Source organism: Crotalus tigris, unplaced genomic scaffold (genome assembly GCF_016545835.1).
Source record: "Crotalus tigris isolate CLP2741 ecotype Arizona unplaced genomic scaffold, ASM1654583v1 scf7180000017599.838750, whole genome shotgun sequence".
NCBI classification, from domain to species: Eukaryota; Metazoa; Chordata; class Lepidosauria; order Squamata; family Viperidae; genus Crotalus; species Crotalus tigris.
Genome location: NW_024096503.1, coordinates 494,643 through 514,841, shown reverse-complemented (window position 1 = coordinate 514,841; position 20,199 = coordinate 494,643). Strand labels below are relative to the sequence as shown.

At 48.0% G+C, this 20,199-nt stretch overlaps 1 protein-coding gene across 5 annotated transcripts in view; it reads left to right on the top strand.

The window, feature by feature from the left end:
* KDM4B (lysine demethylase 4B) overlaps window positions 1–20,199 on the top strand; it is a 245,295-nt gene that overhangs the window by 167,405 nt on the left and 57,691 nt on the right. For all 5 annotated transcript variants that reach the window (XM_039367097.1, XM_039367105.1, XM_039367087.1 and 2 more), the window contains exon 11: window positions 2,566–2,738. In XM_039367097.1, coding sequence (XP_039223031.1) covers window positions 2,566–2,738 — 173 coding nt within the window. The remainder of the gene's footprint in view (window positions 1–2,565; window positions 2,739–20,199) is intronic.

The following is a 20,199-nucleotide window of genomic DNA, read 5'->3' as shown; positions in this document are numbered from 1 at the left end:
CCAGTGCAGCTCACGGAGGATAGGTGTAACGTGGGTGTACCGAGGAGCACCCACTATCACTCGCGCGGCTGCATTCTGGACCAGCTTTGGTCTCCGAATACTTTTCAAGGGTAGCCCCATGTAGAGCGCGTTGCAGTAGTCCAGACGTGAGGTGACAAGGGCGTGAGTGACTGTAAGGAGAGCCTCCCGGTCCAGGTAGGGTTGCAACTGGTGCAACAGACGAACTTGTGCAAAGGTCCTCCCAGCCACAACCGTCAAATGATGTTCCAATTTCAGCTGTGGATCAAGGAGGACACCCAAGTTGTGAACCCGCTCCGAACACATATTTCCTATGGTCTTAGGAACCGAGATACCGCTCCTCTATCCGCCTCCGCACGGCTTCAAGCTGGGGGCCATTGCAGCGCCGGATTCGTTTCTGTCGAGCATCTCCTAAGGGAGGCTGCACTGCTTTGTGGTCCTTTCCGCGGATGAGGCTGAACTAAGCTCTGCTGGCGCTGGCGCCCTTTTGGCTCTCTCCCTCTCCCCGCCTGGGCGCTTCTCCAACCAGGCTGGGCGGAGCCGGCAGAGTGGCCTTCCTGTTGGGGGTCACCACAACATGAGGAACTGTATTAAAGGGTCGCGGCATTAGGAAGATTGAGAACCACTGTTTTAGAGTTAGATGATGCTGGGGGAGGGAGAGAATGTGCATGAGAGTTCAGCTAGACATAACAATACTGAACCTAGTGTGAGAACCAAGGTCATTGAAATAGGAGATGATAAGAATTGGTGGACTGGAGAACTGGAGGGGAAGCCTGCATTTCAAACTAATTGGAGAATGTGATTTAGGACTATTAATTGGGGGAGGGAGTTTTGCTTTGATACTGTGTGCTCAGGGGAGGGGAATCCAGTTTTTGGCTTCGGCTGTGTTAGTGCCGACACTATACTTCTCAAATAAAGATTCTTTAAGTTAAACAATGCCTCGAAGTTCTTTGAAGAGTTTCATCTGTCGGAACTATGACATTAAACCAAAAACTGGAAGGTTTCCGGCTTCTTGGATATTATTTATTTGATATGGCAAAATGGAAAGGCTCTGATGTTTTGGCATTATTGTGCCCAGTGTTAATATCTGGAAAATACTTGTTCACAATAAGACGCCTGAGGAAGGAGTGAATAAGAGGGTTGAAATGTGAATTCTTCCCTGTAATATCAGTTACCCAGCAGTTCTTCAGAGTCTTCACTACATTATTCCACTTGCTTTAATCCAAGGTGAGACTCTTAAGGGACCTCGTCCTTCTTACGACTTTGTAGCAGTGTGAACTAGACCATATAGTTTAAAATCAATGACAGTAAGATCTAGTTGTCATTCGTTTTTACCATTTACAGCTATCAGAAAGATGCTAAATGGACCAAAAGAGTTATCATCTGGAGCAAAGTAAAGGCAGAATTTGAAGTACAGTTGGACACAGATGATGAACGTGTAAATAATAATAATAATAATAATAATAATAATAATAATAATAATAGTTGGAAGGGACCTTGGAGGTCATCTAGTCCAACCCCCTACTCAGGCAGGAAACCCTATACCATTTCAGACAAAATGGCTGTCCAGTCTCTTCTTAAAAACTTCCAGTGTTGGAGCACTCACCGCTTCTGGAGGCAGGTTGTTCCACTGGTTAATTGTTCTAACTGTCAGGAAGTTTCTCCTTAGTTCTAGGTTGCTTCTCTCCTTGATGAGTTTTCATCCGTTGCTTCTTGTCCTGCCTTCAGGCGCTTTGGAGAATAGCTTGACTCCCTCTTCTTTGGGGCAGCCACTGAGATACTGGAACACTGCTATCATGTCCTCCCCCCTCATCCTTCTCTTCATTAAAGTAGACATCCCCAATTCCAGCAACCATTCCTTGTATGTTTTAGCCTCCAGTCCCCTGATCATCTTTGTTGCTCTTCTCTGCACTCTTTCTAGAATCTCAACATCTTTTTTACATCGTGGTGACCAAAACTAGATGCCATATTCCAAGTGTGGCTTTACCAAGGCCTTGTAAAGTGGTATTAACATTTCATGTGATCTGATTCTATCCCTCTGTCAATGCCGCCCAGCACTGTGTTGGCTTTTTTGGCAGCTGCAGCACACGGCTGGCTCCTATTTAAGTGATTGTCTACTAGGACTCCAAGGTCCCTCTCTCAATTATTACTATTGAGCAAGGTACCCCCTATACTATACCTGTGCATTTGGTTTTTCTTGCCTAAATGTAGAGTCTTACTTTTTTCGCACTTGAATTTCATTTTGTTAGATAACGCCCATTCTAAAATGTATAAACGTTTGTCGAAATTCGAAAGGGAGGAACGGACAGGTTAGATTACTTTCTTCCCACCCACTGCCCAGTTCTCTGCAAAGAGAGAGAGAAAAAAATCCTGCAAATTTACTTTTCTGGGATTTTCCTGGATGCCCAACATGATACCCACATACCACCTTTGCACCTGAGTGCAGTCCATGGATTTTTTCTCCATGTTTGCTCTGGCCAGTCAAGGGCTCAGGAGTGCCCCTCAACAACCTTCCCTTTTCACCTTTGTCGTCTTTTCCAAATCTAGGGCAAACAGGAAACGAAGCCAGCCCCGGAGGCACAAGACCCAGGATCAGAAGTCCCTCGTGGACGCTATGGCCATGGACACGACCTTGGAAGAGGTGGGAGAGAAGGATGATCAGAGGAGGGTCCCCAATCTGGACGAAGAAGACAAACATAAAGCATCAGACAGCAAAGAAGGTAAGCTTGTGGCCTTGGGTTGCCTACCTTCCTCTCCGTTGCAGAAATACGGGAGCGTTCCCGACATTATTGGGTTTTTTTTTGCTGCTATAGCAGTGGTGGCGAACCTACGGCACGGGTGCCAGAGGCGGCACTCAGAGCCCTCTCGGTGGGCGTGCGCGCTGTCACCTCAATCCTAGGCCTTCAGCTGGGTTTTGTAAAACCTTTTCGCTTTAGGCCTCTACTGCCATGTGCAAAAAAAAAAAGGTTCAATCAATCAGTCAATTTCAACTTCTTGCGGGGGAAAAAAGATCTTGCAAAGTTGGAATTGATTGATTGAACTTTTTAGTCCCACCCAGTCTGCCGTTACCACCACAGCCATGCCTACCCAATTGGCCATGCCCTCCCAATGGGCCACACCCACCCAATCAGCCACGCCCACCCAATCAGCCATGCCCACCCGGCACCCGACGATGCATAAGTGGGTTTTGGGTTGCAGTTTGGGCCTTCTAAAAAGTTCGCCATCACTGTGCTGTAGTCTCTTTTGATCCCTTGCAGGTGATGTCACAATTTTGGTTCCAATCTTGTCTAAAAGAGGCATGGTGAGAGAGTGGGATTGATTTGGCCAGGAATCTTTTTTTTTTAATAATTTTTTATTAATAATACAAAATTAAAAACACATTGGACAGAGATATGACGTCACTGGTTCCATACATCTTCCGACATTTTACAGTAGTATTAGTACTCATATAGACATATAGTTCTTGAGCTTTGCTCATTATTTATAATATAATATTAACACTTTTCCCCTTATTTCTGTATATCTATTTATCTTTTAAATACACATTTGTCTATAATCTATATTTTATTCTAACACTATACGTTTGTCTTGGCTACCCTCTTATTGTCTATCCAATCATAAAATTATTCCCAGAGTTTGTAGTACTTAGTTTCACTTTTATCCTTGGCCAGGAATCTTTATATCAGGGCTCTTTAAACTTGGCCACTTTAAGACTTATGGACTTCAACTCCCAGAATTCCTCAGCCAGCCCTGAGGGCTGGCTGAGGAATTCTGGGAGTTAAAGTCCACAAGTCTTAAAAGTGGCCAGGTTTGAAGACCCCTGCTTTATATAGTAGCCCTGATGGTGTTATCTAATTTGGAAATGAAACGTCTGCAAGAAAACAACCAAGCTCAAGAGAGAACCAAGAACCCCTCACTTCAACCCTGAGCTACAGATATTCTTCTTGGATCTTTTATTTAAAATGCCAGCCCGCTCTCTTTGATCTGTGGGGCCTTGTAGATGCCCTTGTCTGATTTGAAGCAACAGTCAAAATCGTTGAGGTTTTCAAAGCGGACTATTATATATCCACAAAATATTCATTTCTTATTTTGATAAATAACTCGAGGTGGTGAAAATATCTTAATACTTCTTCCTCCTCCTGTTTTCCCCATAAAAAACAACCCTCTGAGGTGGGCTTTGGCTGAGGGAGGCTGACTAGCCCAGGGGTAGCCAACCTTGGCTCTTTTATGACTGGTGGACTTCAACTCCCAGAATTCCTGAGCCGGCATGGCTCAGCTTGGAAACCTCTCCATTTCTCCTCAGCATGGCTGGCTCAGGAATTCTGGGAGTTGAAGTCCACAGAGTCATAAAAGAGCCAAGGTTGCCTACCCCTGGTATAGGTAGCCCTCACGTTACGACCATTGGTTCAGCAACTATGACAATCGCAACTAGCCCAAAGTCACCCACCAAGGGTGGGATGAGCAGAGCGAAAGTCTGTTAAGCCTACTAGGCTTTCAACAAGTTGTCAGTGTGAGTTGGGAGCTGCATTCCAGAGTGATCCCTTGTTTGTATGGCTGGCTGTTTGCAGAAAGTGAGGATGTGGGCTTATTGCAGTATTCCCTCGACGTCGGGTCACAGAGCTCAGCTTTCTTCCCATGTTATTTAGCAAAACGCCGCTAAAAAAAAAATTTGTGTGCTGAATCGGTATCAACGTTCAAGCAATCTCCAGCTTCTCCTCTAATCTTCATGGAACCCAGGAGAGCCAATGGATGTCCCAGAAAAGGACCAATAAGTTGAGGCTCTATATTTATTTTATTTTATGGGTTTATTCGGCAAACTTATATAGCCACCCATGTCATGGCGTACAACAATCCCATCTATCTAGACAAGACAAAGACAGCCAGTGTTGGAGAACAGGTGATCTGCCCAGGGGAGAGAAATTGAGTCTGTTCTCAAGATGTGGGGTCCTTGATGCTCTCTGAGCTTGGCGGTTTCCTTGCAGACATTTCATTCCCAAACTAAGTAACCTCGTCAGTGCAAGCTAGGGGCCTTATTAGATGAGTCCCTGGAGATGTGCTTTCTTTGCCGTGGCACCCAGCCTATGGAACATTCTTCCCTCTGAAATTAAATTAGAATAGGATAGAGCAGTGGTTCTCAACCTGTGGGTCGGGACCCCATTTGGGGTCGAACGACCATTTCACAGGGGTCGCCAAACAACGCAGTCCGCCATTTCCCCCCCCCCCTTCCTTAGCTGTGCTACTCCCTTTTATTCTATTGGCTTTTGAAAGCCAATAGAATAGAATCTCTTGAATAGAGTCTAATTCTATTGGCTTTCAAAAGCCAATAGGAATTGTCCAGGCTGTCTCTGCCCTGCTGAGCCCGCCAAAAGTCCCATTCTGCAAATGGTGCTGCACCAGTTGAGTAGTCCTCGACTTACGACCGGTTGAGTAGTCCTCGACTTACGACCGGTTGGGGGGTCGCGGCATTAAAAAGATTGAGAACCACTGGAATAGAGTAACAGAGTTCAAAGGGACCTTGGAGGTCTTCTAGTCCAACCCCTGCTCAGGCAGAAAACCCTATGTCGGGGGTCACCAACTTTTTGTGGATTGGTGGCCAGGTGGGAGAGGGAGGAGCAGGCGCCTTACGCGCACATGTGAAAAAGTAAATGTGGCCACACGTCCATACGTGCGTGCGAACAAACAGGCTGCAAGCATGCGCACTATGCAAACGGGGCTGTGAGTATGCACGCAAGGCTCTCGGTGACGGCAGCACCTGTGTGAGGCTTGTGGTGCCGCTGCGGCCAGGCTCACAGCGATGCTACCACCAGCATGAGGCTCGCGCCACGGCCCACAACAATGCCGCCCCAGCACGAGGCTCACACCGCTGCCCCCGCGCGAGAATCGCGCCGTGGCTGCAGCAATGCTGCCCTGGTGCGAAGCTCGTGCCACCGCCACTGCACAAGGATCGCGACCCATAGCGATCCCACCCCAGCACCAGGCTCGTGCCACCACCCTTGCGTAAGGATCATGCTGTGGGCCACCTGCTGCACAAGGTTCATGGGAATGCCGCCATCTGCGTGTTGTGTGCTGCCACCCACCTGCTGCTTGTGGCACTGCTGCCACCCGCGCAAGGTTCATGGCAACAGTGCCGCCCGCACGATACTAGCGGCAACCGTGGCACGATGGGGGTTAAGCACTGCCCAGCTACTCACACGGCCCGGTGGCCAAGAGGCCACAGCCTGGTCGTGGGCCAGGGCCCATAGGTTGGGGACCTCTGCCCTATATCATTTCAGACAAATGGCTGTCCAGTCTCTCCTTAAAGACTTCCAATGTTGGAGCATTCGCAGCTTCTGGAGGCAGGTGGTTCCACTGGTTAATGGTCCTCACTGTCAGGAAATTCCTCCTTATATTCTAGGTTGCTTTTCTCCTTGCTTAGTTGTTAGCTCCATCCCTTTTGGTATTCTGAAACGTCCTCCAGACCTGGTTAGGTTGGAGCCACCAGAGACTTTGCTCAGATGGCTGCATTGTTGAGGGAGCCATTTTTTTAAATCTCTTTCCTTTCTCTGGTTGCTCTTTTTTTTTTCCTTTTCACTTTGATGATAGTCCTTACTATGGATTTTTAATATTTTGCATTTTTGTTTTTCATCTGTTGTTCTTTACTGGATTGCTGCATGCCACCCCAGGGGTGCTCACAGCGAGACGGGAAGGAGGCTAAATCTATTTGATTAATACATCGGTAAATTTTTAAAACAGGCCATACTTTTCATCCATTCGTGGAGAGTCAGTAATAATAATAGTGTTGATTTGATGGGAGATCTGACTCAAGATCCTGAGCCGGTTCAGCATCCTTACATGCCAGCAGGCCTGTTTTCTCCCACTCCTCAAGAAAGGAACTCCCCCTTCCCCTCCTCCCCCCCCCAGTGTGTGTGTGCATCCACAACATTGTGCAACCAGAGCCAGTGGCTTTCTCCCGTTGGGTCGCAAAAACAGCAGCAGCACATTGAGCACTGCGTGCTTGGCTTTTGCGTAAGACTCACACACACACACACACCATTATAGCATGGAATCAATGGCCTGAAAAATGTCAACGTCTCCTGGGGGGGGATGAGAGATAAGTGGCAGAGGAGCCTGGAAAAGAGGAGGGGGGAAGAGAGGAATTGTTGTGTTTGAGGCGAACAGCTTTTAAACAAGAGCTACAGGCAACTGCACAAGCGACGGAAGTCTTCCTTGGCGGCTGAGCAGTTTTAGAATAATAATGATGAAGAAGAAGAAGAAGAAGAAGAAGAAGAAGAAGAAGAAGAAGAAGAAGAAGAAGAAGAAGAAGAAGAAGAAGAGGAGGAGGAGGAGGAGGAGGAGGAGGAGGAGGAGGAGGAGGAGGAGGAGGAGGAGGAGGAGGAGGAGGAGGAGGTGGTAGTGGTAGTGGTAGTGGTTGGAAGGGACCTTGGACGTCATCGAGTCCAACCCCCTGCTCAGGCAGGAAACCCTATACCATTTAGGACAAATGGCTGTCCAGTCTCTTCTTAAAAACTTCCAGTGTTGGAGCATTCACTGCTTCTGGAGGCAGGTGGTTCCACTGGTTAATTGTTCTCACTGTCAGGAAGTTTCTCCTTAGTTCCAAGTTGCTTCTCTCCTTGATGTGTTTTTGTCGCTCTTTCTGGGACGGGGCTGTCATAATCCTGCTGGGCTTGGCTCTCCTCAGTTAACCAGAGCCCTTTAGGACAGGGGTCTTCAAACTTGGCCCTTTTATGACTTGTGCATACTGGCTGAGGAATTCTGGGAGTTGAAGTCCACAAATCATCAAAAGGCCACGCTTGAAAACCCCTGCTCTAAAGGTACAAACCAGTAGTTCCACCGGATGTGGAGTTGGTCTATAGCAGGGGTGGGGAACCTTGGCTCTTTTATGACCCGTGGACGTCAACTCCCAGAATTCCTGAGCCAGCATGGCTCAGCTTGGAAACCTCTCCCCGTCCCCTCAGCATGGCTGGCTCAGGAATTCTGGGAGTTGAAGTCCACAAGTCATAAACGGGCCAAGTTTGAAGACCCCTGTTCAAATCAAACAGGGCTGGCTGAGGAATTCTGGGAGTTGAGGTCCACCAGTCATAAAAGGGCCACGTTTGAAGACCCCTGCTTTAGGAGGCAGCCCTGCTCTTGCTCCATGAACGAAACAGGGAACGCGCTTCTTATTTTCCGAGTCTCGACGTACGACCACAGCCGAACCCCAACACTTCCGTCACTAAGTCAGGAGCGTTGTCAAATGAGTTTGGCCCCATTTTCACGACCTCCCTCGTCACGGCTGTGAAGGGCATCCCTGCAGTTGTTAGGTTAGTCGCACGGGGGTTAAGGGAACCTAGCTTTCCCCATTGGACTTTATCAGAAGTTCACAAAAGGGGGGTCACACGACTTCTGGGCCCGGCAGCCATTGGAAATAGGAGCCAGTGGCCGAGCGTCCCAATTTTGATCATGCGGCTTATGGGGGGTGTTGCGACGGTCGTAAGTGTGAAAAACAGTCATAAGTCAATTTTTCCGCCAGCGCTGCTGCAACTTTGAACGGTCACCAAACGAATGGTTATAAGTCGAGGACAGCCTGTACTGTAATTGTTTTACAGAGCTCCTTGCTCTGTTTAGGCCACTCTGTTGTTTTTTTGTTGTTGTTGTTTTAATTTTTTATTCATAATACAATTAAAACAAAAATGGACAAACATGACATTCCAGAATGAATTTTCCTAACAGTTTGTTTCTCATGGTACAAAAACTTAATACATCGTTCTTAACCTCTATATAAGCCTCATCCTTCTATACCAGTGTTTCTCAACCTTGACAATTTTAAGGCATGTGGACTTGAACTCCCAGAATTCCACAGCCAGCATTGCTGGCTGTGGAATTCTGGGAGTTCAAGTCCACATGCCTTAAAATTGTCAAGGTTGAGAAACACTGTTCTATACAATTATATGTACAGTTATATATATCTTTTAATTCTACCATTATATATATATATCTTTTAATTCTACCACTCTGCTTTTGACCTGATCCTCGGTTAAGAGCTTATATAGGTCGTCCTCGACTTACGACCACAATTGAGCCCTACATTTCTGTTGCTAAGCCAGATGGTTATCAACTGAGTTTTGCCCCATTTTTCTATCTTTCTTGCCATGGTTGTGAAGCCAATCGCCGCTGTTGTTAAGTTAGGAACGCGGTTGTTAAGTGAGTCTGACTTTCCCCACTGACTTTGTCAGAAGGCCGCAAAAGGGGATCAACTGACTCCGGGACGCTGCAACCGTCATAAATACGAGCCTGTACAGGTAACGCTTGACTTACAACAGTTCAGTTAGTGACCATTCAGAGTTACAACAGCACTAGAAAAGTGATTTACGACCGTTGCAGTGTCCTCAAGGTCGCGTGATCAAAATCCAGAAGTTTGGCGGCTGACTGGTATTTATGACGGTTACAGTGTTCCGTGGTCATGTGATCAAAACTCAAGGCGCTTGGGAACTGACTCACATTTATGACGGTCGCAGTGTTCCCTGGGTCCTGTGATCCCCTTTTGCGACCTTTTGACAAGCAAAGTCAATGGGGGGGAGCCAGATTCACTTAACAACCGTGTTACTCACTTAACAGCCACAGCGCTTCACTTAACAACTCTGGCAAGAAAGTTCATTAAACGGGGCGAAATTCACTTAACAACGGCCTGGTTAGCAACAGAAAAGTCGGGCCCAAAGCCAAAAGATTCTGGCTAAGAATACATACATGGTTAGAGAAAATGACAAAAAAACATACAGAGTCTAAGCCAGAGTTATTTATGTGAGGCATAATTGTAGGAAATTATAAGAAAGAATGTAGACATTTAATTTTACATATATTAACTGCTGCGAGAATTGTATTTGCTCAACATTGGAAAAAAAAATGAGATCTACCAACGGAGGAAGTGTTAATTAAAAAGAAATCTTAAGAGTGTGCAGAAATGGATAGATTGACATTGAAAATGAAAGAGAAAGAAGACTCAGTTTATTTTAGAACGTGGGATACCTTTTATCATTGGCTAGAAAAACAAGGTAGAGAGAAACGAACTTAATATGTATTAGCAAGCTAGATATTGAAATCCAGACAATATGTTGCTGACAAAATATCAAGCACTTGTGATTATAAAAAAAACGTGTATGTATGTATGTATGTACAGATATAGTATAGGGGGTACCTTGCTCAATAGTAGTAACTGTGAGAGGGATCTCGTGGACAATCATTTAGGTATGAGCCAGCTCTGTGCTGCAGCTGCCAAAAAGGCCAACACAGTGCTGGGCTGCATTAACAGAGGGATAGAATCAAGATCACGTGAAGTATTAATACAACTTTACAAGGCCTTGGTAAGGCCACACTTGGAATTCTGCATCCAGTTTTGGTCACCACAATGTAAAAAAGATGTTGAGACTCTAGAAAGAGTGCAGAGAAGAGCAACAAAGATGATCAGGGGACTGGAGGCTAAAACATATAAGGAATGGTTGCTGGAACTAGGTATGTCTAGTTTAATGAAGAGAAGGACCAGGGGTGACATGATAGCAGTGTTCCAATATCTCAGGGGCTGCCCCAAAGAAGAGGGAGTCAAACTATTCTGCAAAGCATCTGAAGGCAGGACAAGAAGCAACGGCTGCTGTGTGACTTCAAGGTCGCTCGTCTCTCATTTGAGTAGCTTCTTCCAAAGAGAAGCGTGACATTCCGTAGACCAGTGTTTCTCAACCTTGACAATTTGAAGGCATGTGGACTTCAACTCCCAGCAATGCTGGCTGTGGAATTCTGGGAGTTGAAGTCCACATGCCTTCAAATTGTCAAGGTTGAGAAACACTGCTATAGACGGAGGGGTCCAGAAGTTCTCCTGGGAACGTGACTTGGGAACACTGCCTCCCGGGCACCTGTCTGCTCTTTGCTATCTTTTGAACAGCCCTGATTCCCTTTATTCATGAAATTCAGGAGGAGGTTGATAAGGTTCCATTAATTCACTACACACTGGCAATCGGAGGAGCAGTATCAAGGCAGCTGCTGTCACGACGAACTTGGAAGGCCAGCAGAAATTTCCATTTTTCGGGATTGTGGACGGGGAGGAGGATCTGATCTGCTTGCTGGCTTGCCCTGCAACAAAATGTCACCAAGCCAATGAAAATCCGGAACTCGGTTTGGTTTTACGGGTGGGCTGCTGTCACCGTGGAGAAATACTGGAGTATCTATCTGCCCGGAGAACGTGAATGCAATCAGCACATCCCCAAGGGCCCACAGGATGACAGATGGTAGGGCTTGATGTTTGTGAGTTTGCAGGAGTGATGTTTCAATCAGGGACGTGGATTAGAAAGAAATGAGACGGGGAGTGGGTGGCCAGATCTCTCTTTGTCGCTGCCGTGAAGGCATCTTAGCCTACTTCTGGGTCAGAAGGTGGCCTTGAGGGCGGCTTCAGTCTTCAAGGAACTTGCAAATAAGCTGACTGGAAATTAACGGGGTTGTTCTTTCCTGAGTCTCGTACTCGGGAAACAAGCTTGTACAAGCTTTTAAGTTGTAACTAAATTGAGGACCAGTTTGGTGTGGAGGTGAAGGCGCCAGGCAAGAAACCAGGAGGTGGTGAGCTCTAGTGCAGTGGTTCTCAACCTTTCTAATGCCGCGACCCCATAATACAGTTCCCCATGTTGTGGTGACCCCCAACCACTTATACATCACCGGGTGCCAGGGGCGTGGCCAAAGAAAAGGGGGAAAAATGGCGGACAGCCTTGTTTGGCGACCCCCGTGAAATGGTCGTTCGACCCCAAATGGGGTCCCGACCCACAGGTTGAGAACCACTGCTCTAGTGCCATCTTAATCATGACAGCCAGATGGATGACTTTGGGCCAATCACCAGGAGACGGTGAGTTCTAGTCCTGCTTTAGGTAGGAAAGCCTAGTTGGTAACTTTGGGTCAGCCCCTCTCAGTCCAACCCACCTCACAGAGGTGTGGTGGTGGGGAAAATAGCAGGAGGAAAGACTCTTACTGTGTTTTCCCGAAAATAAGACCCAACCAGAAAGTAAGGCCTAGCGTGATTTTTACACCTGCACCTAATATAAGCCCCAGCCCCAAAATAAGCCCTAGTGAAGAGCCCGCCCATTCCGTCCCACTGCCTGGTTGCTCGCGGCCGCAATGGGGCAGGAGGGTGTGTGGCACGCCAGTGCCGCTGCCACGAGGTCAGGTGAGGCAGGAGCTGCCTCATGGGCCCCACACCGCACGCCTCAGAGCTCCTGCCAACCACAGTGCCTAACCCTAACCCACAATCCCTAACCCTAATATTAACCTCCCCCCCCCGGGCAACTACAGTGCCTAACCCAAACCCATAATGTCTAATCCTAATCTCCCCCCCCCAGGCAACCACAATGCCCAATCCTAACCCGAACCCACAATCCCTAACCTTAACCTCCCCCCCCAGGCAACCACAATGCCCAACCCTAACCCACAATGTCTAATCCTAATGTTCCCCCCCTCCGGGCAACCACAATCCCTAATCCTAACCCCCCCTTCCCGGGCAATCACAATCCCTAACCCTAATCCTAAATTCCCCCCCCCGGGCAACCACAATCCCTAACCCTAATCCTAACCCCCCCTGGGCAACCACAATACCTAATCCTAATCTTCCCCCCCCCCGGCAACCACAATCCCTAACCTGAATCCACAATCCCTAACCTTTACCTTCCTCCCCCCCCCCCGGAAAATCACAGTGCCTAACCCTAACCCCACAATGTCTAATCCTAATCTCCCCCTGAGCAACCACAATGCCCAACCCGAATCCTAACCCGAACCCACAATCCCTAACCTTAACCTCCCCCCCCCCCGGGCAACCACAGTGCCTAACCCTAACCCACAATGTCTAATCTTAATGTTCCCCCTCCGGGCAACCACAATTCCTAACCCTAATCCTAACTCCCCCCCCCCCAGGGTAACCACAATGCCCAACCCTAATCCCCTCCAGGCAACCACAATCCCTAATCCTAACCCCCCCCAGGCAACCACAATGCCCAACCCTAACCCACAATGTCTAACCCCAATCCTAAAACCCCCCCATGGCAACCACAGTGCTCAACCCTAATCCTAAAGCCCCCCCCCATGGCAACCACAACGCCCAACCCTAATCCACAATGCCTAACCCTAAAAAACACACACACACCAGGGCAACCACAACGCCCAATCCTAATCCACAATGCCTAACCCTAAAAAACACACACACACCCAGGGCAACCACAACGCCCAACCCTAATCCACAATGCCTAACCCTAAAAAACACACACACCCCAGGGCAACCACAATGCCCAACCCTAATCCACAATGCCTAACCCTAAAAAACACACACACCCCCAGGGCAACCTCAGTGCCCAACCCTCACCCTCGCTGACACCAAGCTTGACTCCCCTGACTGAACGGTCGATTTAAAGGGAATCGTATTTTGACCCCCAGACAAGATGAGTGCAAAGAGGAAGCGCTATTCCATCGAGTTCAAGAAGGGCATCATGGAGGATTCTCATGGCCGGAACTTCACGGCTTTCTGCCAAGAGAAGAAGCTGGATCTCCGAATGGTCCGCAAATGGCGAGCGGAGTACGACAGCCTCAATCAGCAGGTGGAGGAGGGCAACAAGTGCAGATCCAGTCGGCAGCCCTTGTTTCCCGAACTGGAAGGCAGCATCTGCGGCTGGATTGCGGACAGGAGAGCAAAGGCTTTGCTTGTGCGCAGGGCTGACATTCAAGCCTTCGCCCTGGCGATGGCAGCCCGCTTGGAAATATCCCCGGAAGCATTCAAAGCATCGCAACACTGGCTGGATGGCTTCCTTCAGCGATACGAACTGTCTCTTCAGAAGATCGACCAGGCTATTCAAGCTCGAGGGTATGGGACATAATTAACGGTGCACCTGCGTTCTGGATGGCCTCGACTCTTCTAAATACCAACAACTCTTTCCCCCACGATTGCCGTGGGTGAAACTGCGGCGTTCACGGGCCAAGGATCTCAAAACGACAGCGGATCAGAGGGCTGCCTCGTCAGTCTACATTACCTTCACAGCGGTTGCGAAAGTGCACGGGTGACCTGCAATTTTTGGCAAGTCGTCTGGATGGAAAGAAAACCCTACCTCTGATCATCACCACTAAGGCCCCCAAAGATAAGATCTTTGTGTTCTTGAAAACGAAAAAGCCTGGTGCACACAAGCAGTTGATAAGGAAATGGGTCGATTTAGATCAGTGTTTCTCAACCTTGACAATTGCTGGCTGTGGAATTCTGAGAGTTGAAGTCCACATGCCTTAAAATTGTCAAGGTTGAGAAACACTGATTTAGATGCTGCCATTTGTTTTGCCAGGTGGCCCAAGAGGTCTGCTAGTCTGGGATTCTGCCAAGCTAAAGACACAAAAGAAGTTCCTCGCTGAGCGAAGAATAGATGAAATAATGATTCCCACAGGAACGGCCACCGATCTCCAGATTCCTGATACGGCGATAAAGGAGACATTCCGGGACCATTTTGCACGGGGAAATCAATGACCACATTGAAAGGAGATGGCAGAGAAACCCCTGTGGAAGCTTTGTGAAGGCTGACCTAGCAGAAGTCGTGACTTAGGCAAAGAATTCACGGGATAAAATCGCTGGCAGTTGTGTTGCCAATGCATCGTGAGCAGGCTACAGGGACAAGGGGTGCTCAGTTAAGGATTGCTCTGTTGCTGGACCTGAGAGATTGGAGCCAATGGTTCTTAAGAGTTGCAAGAAATTCAGGCCGGAATTTGGGGTTCGGAGAGCTATGACAGTGTTCCAGAAAAAGACGACGTGACTTGTTTTTTTGAATAAATGTAGAATGTAGCATTGTGGTTGCCCTGTGGGGGGAGAGGAGTTAGGATTAGGGATTGTGGCTGACCTGGGGTGTGTGTGTTAGGGCAGGGGTCCCCAAATCCCGGTATGTGGACCGGTATCAGGCCGTGACATGCCAGCAACCGGTCCATACAAACAAGCAAAGCCCCATCCACGGGATGCAGGCAGCACACAAAACCACGGGCTGCGGAAAAACCTCTCCACGGAACTGGTCCCTGGTGCCCAAAAGTTTGGGGACCTCTGTCTTAGTGTTAGGGATTGTGGTTGCCCTGTGGGGGGGTGTTAGGGTTAGGCAGGGTTGGCCTGGCTGCAGGAGCCCTGAGGTGCGCCGATGTGTGGCAGCTCCACTCCACCACCACCTGCCTCACTTCCCAGCAGCAGCACTAGCCCACCAGACTTGCTACACGGTCACCTCCATCCACCTGCCAGACACGCGCCAAAGCCACGCAAGGCAGGGGAGGCACACCCCACCTGGTCCTTCAGCTGTCCACGCTGTTCTCGTCCCCTGAAGGGCGCGTTCCACCGGCACTGCTACTGCCTCCCGAGCGTCTGCCCTGGGAAGCCCTATAAGCTGTTGGGACGGAGTGAGCAGCGGGCTCCTGCTGGACAGGGCTGCTGCTGCCGTTCCCACTGCCACTGGACGTCTTCGGGCCCCGGGCTTCGCTGCCTCCTATACACGGAAATAAGCTCTAATGGGTCTTTTGGGCCAAAAATAAATATAAGACCTGTCCTCTTTTCGGGGAAACGCGGGTATGTATTTTCACCGCCTTGAATTACTTATAAAAATGATAAAAGCGAGAAATAAACGAACAAGTTGTCCTACTAATGTCCTTAAAAAAACCCCACCAAACTTCAGCAATCTGGAAGCTGCATGCTGGGTGTATGTCTGTTTGTTTGTGTGTCTGCATGTAATCATACTTCTCTCAGCTGCTCGGTTTTATAATCCCTTTACCGTGGCTTTTAGGCTTTGTTTCTTCCTCATTTCCTCAGGGCCCTGAGAATTAGTGTTCCCCCTTTCTCCGCACTAAACTGAGGCCATGTTTTCATAAACTGCTCCTTCATTTTTAATTAGCCCTTGATTCTCCTTAAGATCTTCTCTTAGTAATGACAAAAGCACATCTAAAAAGGAATACTGGTGCTTCTTGAAATGTGACTGTGCTCTTCAACTGTGTGCCAAGAAAATTACACAAAGCAGATTCTCTCCACTTTGTGAGAATGACTTTGCCATCAGCAGGCTCGCTTTCTAGAAAGAAAATGCACAGAGTAGAATAATGGAGCTGGAAGGGACCTTGGAGGTCTTTTAGTCCATCCCCCTGCTCAAGCAGGAGAACCTATAGCACTGGCGGCGAACCTATGGCACGGGTGCCAGAGGCGGCACTCAGAGCCCTCTCTGTGGGCACGTGCCTGTCGCCCCAGTCCTAGGCCTTCAGCTGGGTTTTATAAAATCTTTTCGCTTTAGGTCTCCGTCGCCGTGTGCAAAAAAAAAAAAAAAGGTTCAATCAATCAGTCAATTTCAACTTCTCACGTGAAAGAAAAAGATCTTGCAAAGTTGGAATTGATTGATTGAACGTTTTAGTCCCACCCAGTCTGCCGTTACCATAGCAGCCATGCCCACCCAACAGGCCACACCCACTTGGCACCCAACGATGCATAAGTGGGTTTTGGGTTGCAGTTTGGGCACTCGGTCTCTAAAAGGTTCGCCATCACTGCTATATGCCATTTCAGACAAGTGGCTGTCCAGTCTCTTCTTAAAAACCTTCAGTGTTGGAGCACCCACAACTTCTGGAGGCAGGTTGTTTCACTGGTTAATGATTTTAACTGTCAGGAAATTTCTTAGTTCTAGCTTGCTTCTCTCCTTGATGAGTTTCCAAACGTTGTTTCTTGTCTTGTTGAGAAAGCAACACAGACCTGACACTTAGTAAATGCAGAGACCCTCATATCCTCCCTCACCCAAATTCATCCTAAAGGATCTTTACAAGTCTCAAAGATTAGAAAGATAAGGCCTTGACAGGATCTGTGATAAGAGCTGAGTAGGGATGGGTGATTATGGATTGTCTAACCCAGGGGTCCCCAACCTGTGGGCCACGGCCTAGTACCGGTCCGTGGCCTGTTGGCTACTGGGCCGCAGGAATGGCTGGCGACTGGATGCACATGTGCACGCACCCTCCCCACTCATGCTAGTGCTGCCATGTGGTGCTAGCTGTCATGCCTCCATCGGAGCCTGAATCTGCAGAGGAACATGAGCTGGAACTGGACCCTATGGAGGCTGAGGGAGAGGGGTCTGTGGCTTTGGAGGAATGTGGGGAAGAGCAGGCCAAGGCAGGCCAGGGCCCTTCAGGAGTGGGACAGGAGGAACACGAGATACAGAATTCAGGTGATGAGCAAGGGCCACCCCCACCTGATCCTAGAGCACGGAGAGTGGAGAGAAGGAGGGAACAACGCAGGCAGGCTCAGCTACTTGGGAGGAGAGCCTCCCGCCCCTCTCCACGAGGCACACCTGGAGACTGAGATTTAAGGAGAGGCTGTGGGGAGAGGCATTTGTCGGGAACAAATGCTGATTCCTTGGAGGTTTGTGTGTGTTGTTGCTGATCTCTTGTTCTGTATTGTGACTTCTGCTTGGAAACCCGGAAACTCTGACCCTTGGACTGGCTGACAACGTCGCTTGGATGTTCAAAGATCTCAGACTGTATTTGGGCTTCCCTTTGGAAACTGCTCAGGCAAGCGTGGATTCACACAGACCCCTTAGGTTTATGATGTATGTGTCATTCCTTGGCTTTAGAAGCCTAGTGATCCTCAGTTATTTTGTCATTCAAAAATTAATTGAGAGTAGATCATTGCTTCTGTCGAATATCGGAGAGACCAGAGATCAGGAATCAGTTTAATGCAGAGGTTATGATGGTGGCTTAGAAACCAAGAGACGGAGAGTTCTAGGCCCGCCTTAGGCATGAAAGCCGGCGGGGTGGGAGATTTTGAGCCAATCAGCAAGAGATGGAGAGTTCTAGTCCCGCGTTAGGCATGAAAGCCAGCTGGGTGGGTGATTTTGAGCCAATCACCAGGAGACGGAGAGTTCTAGTCCCGCCTTAGGCATGAAAGCCAGCCGGGTGGGAGATTTTGAGCCAATCACCAGGAGACGGAGAGTTCTAGTCCCGCCTTAGGCATGAAAGCCGGCCGGGTAGGTGATTTTGAGCCAATCACCAGGAGACGGAGAGCTCTAGTCCCGCCTTAAGCATGAAAGCCGGCCGGGTGGGTGATTTTGAGCCAATCACCAGGAGACGGAGAGTTCTAGTCCCGCCTTAGGCATGAAAGCCGGCCAGGTGGGTGATTTTGAGCCAATCACCAGGAGACGGAGAGTTCTAGTCCCGCCTTAGGCATGAAAGCCAGCTGGGTGACTTTGGGCCAGTCCCCCTTTTTCACTCCCACCCACTCCTCATAGGGTTGTTGTAGGGAAACTAGGAGGAGGAAGTATTATTCACCACCTTGAGTTATATATAAAGTAATAAAGGCTGGATAAAAATCTGATCAGATAAGTCTTTTATTCTGGCAAGGCCTACTTTCCCTTTGGAGCAGTTCTTCTAGGGCAACCTGCCAGGATCAAGCAGAGTTGGAGTCAATTGTGGATAGATCCAGAACCGGAAACATGGAGAGATGAATCCTTTTTTCCCTACGGTGTCCTATCCACCCTGATAGCTGCAGTCTCATGACTGCACTTCGGGTCCTCATCATCCGGGCCACATTTAGCGCCATTTGCAGCATTTTATGAAAGTTTTGCTGGAAACTGACATTTCCTTCTGGTTTTAAGCAAACACTGCACCCGCTTAGTGAACTATTGCTTTGCTTAACAACCCCACAGTTTCCTTAACAACCATGGCAAGCAAGGCCATAAAATGGGTCAGTCACACAACTTGATTTAGGACTGTTCCTGTTTTCAACTCAAGGGCTTTCTTTAAATGATTCTGGATGCCTGGTAACCATCAAAAATGATATAAAACAACAAAAGAGCAATAGAAGGACTATATATAAGTAATCCTCGACTGATAATTATTCGTTTAGTGACTGTTCAAAGTTACAACGGCATTGAAAATAGTGGCTTGTGGCCATTTTTCGCACTTAACAACCCTTGCAGCGTCCCCCATGGTCATGTGATCAAAATTCGGGCGCTTGCCAACTGGCTTGTATTTAAGAGGGCTGCACTGTCCCGGGGTCATGTGATCACTGCTGCTGTTCACCCTGTTGACCCATGACTGTTGTGCTAGGTTTGCCACCAACCATATTGTGAAGTATGTGGGCGATATAACAGCAGTGGGCCTTATTCATGATGAAAAGGTGGAAGGTTACCGCAAGGAGGTTGAGGATTTGGTGAACTGGTGTAATAAAAACAGCCTAGTTTTAAACATTGGAAAAACCAAAGAGATCATTGTCGATTTCAGAAAAGGCAGGCACAGCCACACTTCTCTGTGCATTAATGATTCCCCCATGGAGATGGTTACCAGCATCAAATTCCTGGGTATGCAGTTAACAAGTGGGCTGGGCTGGTCGCTCAAGCGCGAGACACTGGTGAAACAGTCACAGCGGGTCCTTGCCACTTTCTACAGAGGGACGATGGAGAGCATCCTGTCATATTGCATTACAATCTGGTTTGGAAGCATCACTGCTTCAGACAGGAAGGCATTGCAGAGAGTGGTAAGGACGGCAGAAAACATTATTGGCAGTTCACTTCCGTCTATCCAGGGTGTTGCATATAAGCGATGCTTGAGTAGGGTCTGAGACAGTACATCCTCTTCACAACCTGTTTTCCTTGTTACCTTCTGGGAGGGGGGGCTCCATGGTATCCAAAGCAGAACATCCAGATTCAGCCATAGTTTTGTTCCATACAGTATCAACCTTGTGAACTCTGAAGCTTCTTCTTTCCGTTATGTATATGGGATGGACGGTGATTAAATATATTATCTATTCTATCTATCTATCTATCTATCTATCTATCTATCTATCTATCTATCTATCTATCTATCTATCTATCTATCTATCTATCTAAATCTAAATGAGGATCCAGATTGTTGGGGGCAGTATGCTGAATTTGTAAACTGCTTAGAGAGGGCTATAAAGCACTGTGAAGTGGTATATAAGTCTAAGTGCTGTCTGCCTGTCTGTCTTCTATCTGTTTATCTGTCTGTCTATCTATCTATCTATCTATCTATCTATCTATCTATCTATCTATCTATCTATCTAATCTATCATCATTTGTAACCTTCCCTTCCACTTTTCAACAAGCCATTGGGGAAGCCATGTTAGCTTAACAACCGCATAATTCACTAAACAGCTACAGCTATTGATCTCCTTAACTATTGTGGCAAAAAGATCGT